Source organism: Aythya ferina (assembly GCF_964211825.1).
Source record: "Aythya ferina genome assembly, chromosome: 31".
In the NCBI taxonomy this organism is placed as follows: domain Eukaryota; kingdom Metazoa; phylum Chordata; class Aves; order Anseriformes; family Anatidae; genus Aythya; species Aythya ferina.
The window spans coordinates 1,178,991-1,187,473 of NC_140328.1; the positions used below are offsets into that span (position 1 = coordinate 1,178,991).

The 8,483-nt window shown below is 58.7% G+C and overlaps 1 protein-coding gene across 1 annotated transcript; it reads right to left on the bottom strand.

Annotated features, from left to right (window-relative positions):
• Window positions 1–29: 29 nt before the first annotated feature.
• Window positions 30–7,934, bottom strand: LOC311425460 (uncharacterized protein). The gene is made up of 3 exons (XM_084501329.1): window positions 7,763–7,934; window positions 6,101–6,200; window positions 30–3,593 (listed from the first exon to the last, which is right to left on the bottom strand). Exon 3 carries the CDS (start codon window positions 3,554–3,556, stop codon window positions 1,856–1,858), a length of 1,701 nt encoding a protein of 566 aa, XP_084357455.1. The 5' UTR covers window positions 3,557–3,593; window positions 6,101–6,200; window positions 7,763–7,934; the 3' UTR covers window positions 30–1,855.
• Window positions 7,935–8,483: the final 549 nt, after the last annotated feature.

Below are 8,483 nucleotides of genomic sequence, written 5' to 3' on the forward strand. Positions count from 1 at the left end.
AGGCTCAAAGAAGCAACAAGGCAAAGACATCGTTAAATAACTGTCCTGTAATTAGTGTGCAGAGTGCTGAGGAGCACACCTCCTCTCCCGCCCCCAGTGCTACAGGAACCATACAAAAGGGGGACAGGGTAGGACCAGGATCACCGGGAGTCCGAGGGTTGGCACCTCCAGGCCCACAGCGTGCAGGAAGGTGCCCGTGACACCGGGCCCCTCCAAGGCGGCTCAGATTGGAGGACGGGGCTGGCCTTCGCAAGGAAAGGTCCACGCACCACCCTCTGCCCAGCAGCAGGAGCAGCCATCAGTCAAAGAGAACAAATCCAGACTTCGGTGGCAGCAGCAGCTCGGGTGGCTCTCGACCTGGTGCTGTCGTCGGACGCGCTGGGCACGCACAGCATGGGAACGAGGAGGATCCAGCGCTGGTTTTGTGTGCTCACCCCTTCCTCGTCCAGGTCCCACAAGCAGCTAGGAACAGCTCACAGCACGGGTTGTCCCTTGACAAGGCTCCCAAAGCAGATCACAGCATTTGCACCCCCCTCTTCTGCTCCCTACCTGCCTCACCGGCACCCTGGGGCAGAAAAGAGGGTTAGTGTTTCCAATCCGTGGTGGGCTCCTTCCTCCAGATGGGCTGGGAGAGGCAAGACAGTGGCTCCCAAAAGACACTCCACCACCAGCACAAATTGGGCAGCGCCTTCTCCTCCTTGCTCCAGCTCTCCCAGGGTCACCCTTCCACTCCCACCCCTTCCCCTGTGCCTTGAGGCCAAATTTTAAGTGAGAACACTCGATCTGCAGCCAGCACAACCCTGCCTCTGCTCCCTGCCCGGGGGGAGAACCAGGCTGCTGAACAGAGGCAGCGTGTGTGGTGCTGTACCAGCAAAGCGCCCGCGTGGCCCCTGCACAGCAGGGCGAAGGGCACTGCTTTCATCATTAACCTGATCGTCAGCAGCAGCGTGAAATATGGACGGGACACTTAACATTCATTAGAAGGACAGGGAGGTGCCTGCACACTGCTGTTCCCCACCATAATTTGCACTGATATACACCCCCCAAAAGATGGATGGGGCTCCTGCTGCAGGGCTCAGTCACAGGCAGCAGCGTTCCCCTACTTAGAGGGGCTCCCCAGGAACACTCAGCCTGCACCTTGCACTCCAGGAAGGCAGCAGCGTGGCCCCAGAGCACCAGGCAGACATGCTGAAGGAGCCTGTTGGAAGGCCAGGCTGAGCTATGCTTACTGGGGTGACTAAATTAAGTCCTCTTTGCAGCACTGAGGGGAGAAGAAGCTTCCCTTAGCATCAGGCTTGCCACGGCCTGGCTGATGCTGCTCTTCAGAGCTCTGGACACTGGCTATCAGCTGCACCGCAGCCTTGGCCAGCCCAGATCACCTCTGGAAGCCACCACGGCCTCCCAGCAGGACTCGAAGTTGCCCATCGGTGGCGTGCCACAGGCTACAGCTCGCTGCCACCGGCCAGCAGCGCTCATGGACGGCACGCCACCTCCCTGCGGGCAGCACCAGCTGGGAGACAGGATCCTAAACCTCAGAGCTCAGTTAGGACCCCTGTGGGATCACCTCTCTGGGAGGAGTACGGGGAGAACGGCACACGTCAGGGTTTGGCAGAGAAAAGCCATGCAGCTGAAGCCCTGCTGGGTTCGGGCTCGGGAGAAGAGCTGCAGCAGCACCCACTTTTTGGGCTCCTCTCCAGGGACGCTGCAGCAGTCCCCTGCACACCTATGGGAACACGTGCTGCGGCGGGCCGGCCTGGGGCTCGTCTGTTGCTGCAGGCATGCTTGCAGCACACTCGCTTATGGCTGTGGGCTTCTTGGCCTCAAAACGCTCGCGCTGCGCACGCCGCCGTGGGGCTCAGCCGTCGCGGTGCACGCGCTGGTGCTGCAGCAGGTTGGACGGGTGAGCGAAGCCTTTGTCGCAGACGCTGCACTTGTAGGGGGTCTCGCCCGTGTGCACCTTCTCGTGCACAGCCAGGTAGGCCAGGTCCTTGAAGAACTTGTGGCAGAAGCTGCATTTGTAGGGCCGCTCCTGGCTGTGCACGCGGTGGTGCTGCAGCAGCAAGGAGGGCCGGGCGAAGGCTTTACCGCACGCCTCGCATTTGTAGGGCCGCTCCCCGGTGTGCGCCCGCTCGTGGATCACCAGGTAGGATGACTGCTTGAAGGCCTTCCCACAGGTTTTGCAGACAAAGGGGCGCTCGCCCGTGTGCACGCGTTCGTGGGAGGAGAGGGCGTTGGACTGCTTGAAGCCCTTGCCACAGAGCGGGCAGACGAAGGGGCGGTCGCCCGTGTGGACGCGCTCGTGCACCTTGAGGCTGTGCCCGTAGGTGAACTTCTTGCCGCAGACGCCGCAGACGTGGGGCTTGTCGTCGCAGTGCTGCCGCTGGTGCAGGAGGAGGGCGTTGGAGGTGGGGAAGTCCTTCCCGCAGTCGGCGCACTTGAAGGGCTTCTCGGTGCAGTGGGTGAGCGTGTGGCGCTGCAGCTCGTAGGGCGTCTTGAAGCTCTTGTCGCAGCAGGCGCAGTGGAAGGGCCGCTCGCCCGTGTGGATGCGCCGGTGCTCCTGGAGGTTGGAGGAGCGCTTGAAGCGCTTGCCGCAGAGCTCGCAGCGGAAGGGCCGCTCCTCCGTGTGCACCAGCCGGTGGCTCTTGAAGTCCGAGTGGCGCTTGAAGGAGGCCTCGCAGAGGTCGCAGCGGAAGGGGCGCTCCTCGTTGTGCACCACCTCGTGGCTGAAGAGCTCCCAGGCCCGCTTGAAGGCCTTCTCGCACACGCCGCACTGGAAGGGCTTCTCGTCCACGATCACCTCACGGATCTCGAACTCGGCCCCGCTGCTGGCCACGCTCGCGCCCCGCTTCAGGTGGGGCGGCAGCACCACCGCCGCCTCCTCCAGCTCGCCTGCCGCGCCGCCCAGCACGAGTTTGGCGGTGGAGTAGATGCCGTGCTCGTCAATCAGCTGCACAAAGTCCGGCTTGGGACGGGCATCCCCGGGAAGAGGCGGCTCGGGGGAGCAGGACCGAGAACCTTTTCCCTCCTCCTCTTCTTCGCTGCTCTGGGGCACGAGGGGGGCCTCCTCCAGCCCGTTCTCCAAACGGCTTTTCTTCCGTCGGAAGTCGCCAGCCTGTCCCCAGATCAAGCGCAGCCTCTTTCCCCGGGAGGGCCCTGGCTCTTCGGCTCTCTCCCCAGGTCCTGGAGATGCCGGGGCCGGGCTCGATTTGGGCTTCAGGTAGAGCCGGTGCTTCCTCCGGAACGGCCTGCGCGGCTGCAGCTCCCCCGGTGCCTTGGGCTCGGGGCACGGGGCACCCCCCTCACCCTCTCCTGCCTTCTGGCCGGGGCTGTCCACATCCTGAGGGGCGAGGGAACCACGTCCTTGCCAGCAACGTCCTGAACGGCGAGGAGAAACCTGCCTGTGCTGCTCTGGGGAGTCTCCCGCCAGCTGTGCCCGGGGGGCGTCCTTCTCTGGAGTCTCCTCCTGCTCCTCACCTTCAGGCCCATCTTCGGAAACGCAGACACGCCGCAGGGAAAAGGGGGGCTCGCAGGCTGGAGAACCTGGCTGCTCTTCCATGGCTCCAGGCACCGGCTGCCAAGCCAGACAGGACCCTCTGCAAAAATCAGGAAGGGGAGAAGATGAGAGAGGTGACCCATCACCGGGCAGGACTTTACAAGAGGCACAGAGACAAAGACACGGGCTGAACAGCATGCAGGGAGGTGTGCCACATGAGCAGGGACCGCAGAGCTTGCGAAACCTGCGGTCAGCAATTCCTCTTTACCTTAGGGAAATCGAGTTGGCTGGGTGGCGCTGGAGGAACAACACGGATCGATACTTCTTCGAAATCTTTTTACTGATTAACCTGTGATTAGCAACTGAACCAAACTGCTGGTGGTTATCCACTTGCACAGCCGACTGCCTGCTCACCCACAGCTACTCGGCTGGAGCAGTGGTTGAGAAGCCACCCTCAGCCCTCTACCCAGCAGCTGGGGGTCGTACCAGCTCACCATCATCACAGGCAGGGGTTTGGAAAGCTCTGTGCAGCCCTACAGCCTGTCTGCCACGAGTTTATCAGCTCCCGTGGATTCACCAGCACACCTTGTCTCCTGTTTGGGCAGTTTCCTGCCTTCTCAGCACAAACACCTCCTTTTTTTGGCCACTGTTTCTCTGGGCTCCATTCAAACCCATGGGTACCCCTCAAGCTTGTTCACAGAATTCACACAGAACTGGCCTTGTGACACTGGTGTGTGGCCAACAAGCCAGCCTTCAGCCTTGAAGTTGCTGCCCCAAAGGCCCTGTGGGGAGGAAAGCCTGGGGACAGAGGTCACAGGCACGCTGGCCAGCTCTGCCCTGCTCCGTAGAGGCACCAGGATCTGCCTCACACACCTCCTGAGCCGGATCTGCAATCCAAACCACTCATAGATCAGCACAGACCTGACTGATAACAAGGGAGGAAAACAAGGCTGAAGCGTGATCTGTCTCCTGGTACAGTGCAATCCTGAAACGCTGCATCAAATCACGCTTCAGAGTGGCTGACGCGCAGCAAGAGTGATCAGCTGAGACGAGGAGCTGCTCGTCACAGCCAATTTCAAACACCCAGCTTCACCTCTGAACTCCGAGGCAGGTGGCAGCAGCGGGCAGGTCCTCAGGAGCAACGCTTGGGCTTTTTAAGAGCATCTGAGCTCCACATCACGCAGAGAAGAGCATTTCTGCTGACCTAACACCAATGCTGAACGGCAACTGCTGCAAAACTAAACATGAAACCATCCCACAGGTCCCTTCCACTTCAGAATGGGCTCTACAGGCTTGAACAGAGAAGTAGCTACCAGGGAGTAACAAGCAGAAGAGGAGCTGAAGAAGGGAAAGACAGACGCTGAGAAGGCACTCGGTTAAAGTTTCCCCAGGCCTGATTAAGTTGCAGACAGCTGGTGCTGCTGAACCTGCAAGAACTGATACACTCCAGACACAAAGACTCTGCTGAATCTGTCCCAAGGCCACCAGCACGCGCTGGAACCAGCACCAGGTTGTGAAACTCAGGCCACATCCCCAAGGGATGAGCCCCTGTGCCCCTAACACTGCTGAGGACGGGGCTTCAGCCAGGCAACTGCAAGGGAAGGCAAAGGGCTGAGACGTTAGCAGGCAGAGAATGCACCGTGTGAGGTTAAATGCTATTAATAACAGCACGATTCCACTTATAGCAAGAGCCTAATGAATAAAAGGTGCTCCAAGATCCATTGCTTATTATCTGTGCCTCCCGCCCCCACTCAATCTCAAGTTACAAAAAAAAAAAAAAAGTCACAACAAAACTGAGTGGGTTTCAATGCAAGATTTGGTTTCATTGCCATAGAGAAAATATGATCAGCCCGAAGCTTTGTTAGTCCCTCACTCACAGCTGCAAACAAGGGTGGGCCTCAAAAGGGCAACTCATGCTAGTTTAAGAAGGTAGCAAGCTGAAAAGAGGGGCAAAGAAGGTAGTTGTTAAATAGATCACACACAGCAAAGGGTGAAAGGGATGGGAATTTGAATGCATCAGAAGGTTAGAACCAGAGAAAACCAGTGAAGGATGAAACCAGCAGAAATCTGTACCTAAGCGACCACTTTTTGTCTCCTGCTGAGATGGGTATGTACTAGTTGCTTCCCCCACCACGCAGGCAGTCCATCCCTCACTCGTGCACAAATAAGGCTGGAAGCAAGGATAAGGGCTCAGGACTGCCCTGCTCACCTTCTGGGATGGATCTGGACCTCCCTTTCAAGCCCACAACTCCTGCTCTTGTATTGAGGCTTCAGGACCCACACACAAGACTTTGGGTTGAGTCCTCGGGGTGACCAGAAATCCCCCGAGCAGACTCTGAGCCCCATAACCAACACCTACACTTACCTCTAGGTATTAAAAAAACAAACAAACAAACAAACAAACAAAAAAAAAAAAAACAAAAAAAAGAGGGAATTGCTTGCTTGTGGAAGAAGAGATGTTGCAGAGTCCAGGCTGACCCAACACCATAAATTCACATAAGACAACAAACCACCGCTGCTGTGCCTCAGATTTTCGTGCCCAGCACAGATGGGATGCAAAACACAGAGTCCTAACGGGAAAAGGAACTCAGCAAGACACCGACTTACCCCGTGCTGCTTGGGATCCTCCTCCAGTGGTCGGTTTAAACCATGCGGTGTCGGAGAGGGCTGCTCTTGGTGGCACATGCGCATGGTCACAGCAGGAAACCTAGGGGGCCACACCAGGCAAGAGGTCACACACGTGCACGGAAACAGCTGAATTTGCCACAGTTTTATTGCCTGCCCCGAGCCCTGCCATCCCAGAGCCTGCAGGGGTGTGGGGAAAGGACCGCGGGGCTGCACCAGGGCTCAGCCCAGCAGCACGGGAATGACTGCTGTGAAAATGATGATTTGTGACCAAGAGATTTCCACAGCCTTGGCCCAGAACTGGGGAGAGTTGAGGAGACCGCTCTTAATGCAGGAAGGGATGAAAATACCTGCTGGCCTTGAGAGCTGAAGAGACAGGATGGGGTGAAACAGAAAGGGCAAGGTGAAAAACAGACGTCTGCTGAAAGAGAGCTTCTGAGTGCCAAGGTGGAGAAGATCTGGGGGTTAAAAGTGACTAAAAGCATCAAAATGCTGTGGGAGAGGAGTTCCCAGTGCAGGCAGCACTGACACCAAGCAAAGTCCTGGTGAAAAGCACTTGGGAGAAGATGGTGCAAAGCAGTTGAGAGCGGGAGAAGGAGCAGAGGGAGTCCTGGGACTGGTCAGGGGAACCTGTCCTACCCACGGCTATCTAGCATCATCGAGCTGGTGCTGAGAAGGAAGAGCTAACTGCAGGCTATAAAGATAATCAAAGATAATGTCAGAGAACGGATACGTGTCAGAGAGGAAAAAGAACAGCTTAAGCTGAAGGATGGTGCTGGCATCAGAGCGAAGAGGCACAGTGCAGAGAGGGGTGAGAATCAGGATGAATTAGCTGCAGCTCGGTAGGAACAGCTGAGAAAAAAAATAAAATTCCTTTTTTCCCCCACTCCCCAAAGCAGCTGGAGCATTTCACTGCTCTGTCTGGAACCAAGATGTGCTGCCAGCCCCACGGCACCACCTCAGGGAAGGGGCAGGGTTAATTGAGGCAGAGAGGCGAGCTTGGCAGCCCCTGTGGGGGTCTTTCCTCAGGACCTCCCCCCTCCCCAGTGGGCAGTCAGCTCGAAGTGAGCCCTGTCAGCTCGCTGCCTGCCCCCCTGCATTACAACCAGACCCTCCCTGTTCTCATCCCCTTCCCTCAGTACCAACACAGCCCCACAGGACGCTTTGGGATGGAAAGAACCCTAAAAGCCATTTAATTTCACCCCTCTGCCCTGGGCAGGGACCCCTCCCACCAGCCCAGGCTGCCCAGAGCCCCATCCAGCCTGGCCTTGAACATTCCTATGGACGGGGCAGCCACAATTCCCTGGGCAGCCTCCTCCAGCACCCCGCCACCCCCTGAGCAATGATTTTTTTCCTTACACCTAACCCAAATCTAATTTTTTTTTTTTCTTTAAAGCCCTTGCCCTATCCCCACACCCCCTAACACCGAAGCCCCCTCAGGCACGGGCAGGCCGCTCCCAGCTCTCCCCGGACCCTCTCCGGCCTCAACGCCCCCAGCTTCGGCGGAGCAGGGCCGCGGCCCCCTGCCCACCACCGTGGGCACCCCCGGTAACCCCCAATCCCCTCGGTTCCCCCCAATCCCCCCGGTACCCCCCAGCCCCTCCCAAACCCGCACGGGCCCTCCCCGCCCCCCCCGGGCCTCACCTCGGGGCCGCCCCCGCCGGGCCCCGCCGCCGCCGCCCCTCACATCCGGCCGGTGCCGCCTCCCCCGCCGCCGCTTCCGGCCGCGCGCCGCGCCGCGGGGAACGTCACTTCCGGCGGCGGCAACGGCGGCGGAGCGGGGGCGGGAACGGAGAGGGAGGGAGGGGGGGAGAGAGGCGGGGAGGGGGGAGCATGCGCAGAGCGCGCGGCAGAGAGGGGAGAGGCAGCGCATGCGCAGAGCGTGGAGAGGGGACGGGAGGGGAGGTGGCGCATGCGCAGTTAGCGGGGCGCGTAGTGTGTGTGGGGGGGCGTATAAAGCCACAGGGTGATGGAGGGTGGGGGGGGACCTCCTGGATCACCCAGTCCAGGCCTTGACCTGACGCCAACCAGTCCTCCACTAAAACATAGCACTAAGCACTACACCTTAACGTCTTCTGAAGACCTCCGGGGGTGGTGGCTGCACCACCTCCCTGGGCAGCCCATCCCCGTGCCTCACAACCCCTTCGTTAAACAAGTTCTTCCTAACATCCAACCTAAACCTCAAATTTAGCCCATTCCCCCTCGTCCTGTCACCAGTGGGAGAATAAACCAACCCCCACCTTGCTGCAGCCTCCCTTAAGGTACCTATTAACGCCACAGATAGAAGAATGGGGGGTTGCTTAATCGCATTGATGCTTTGTAAATAAAACAATCGTAATTATTAAAGCCTGGAACGGAAGAATAT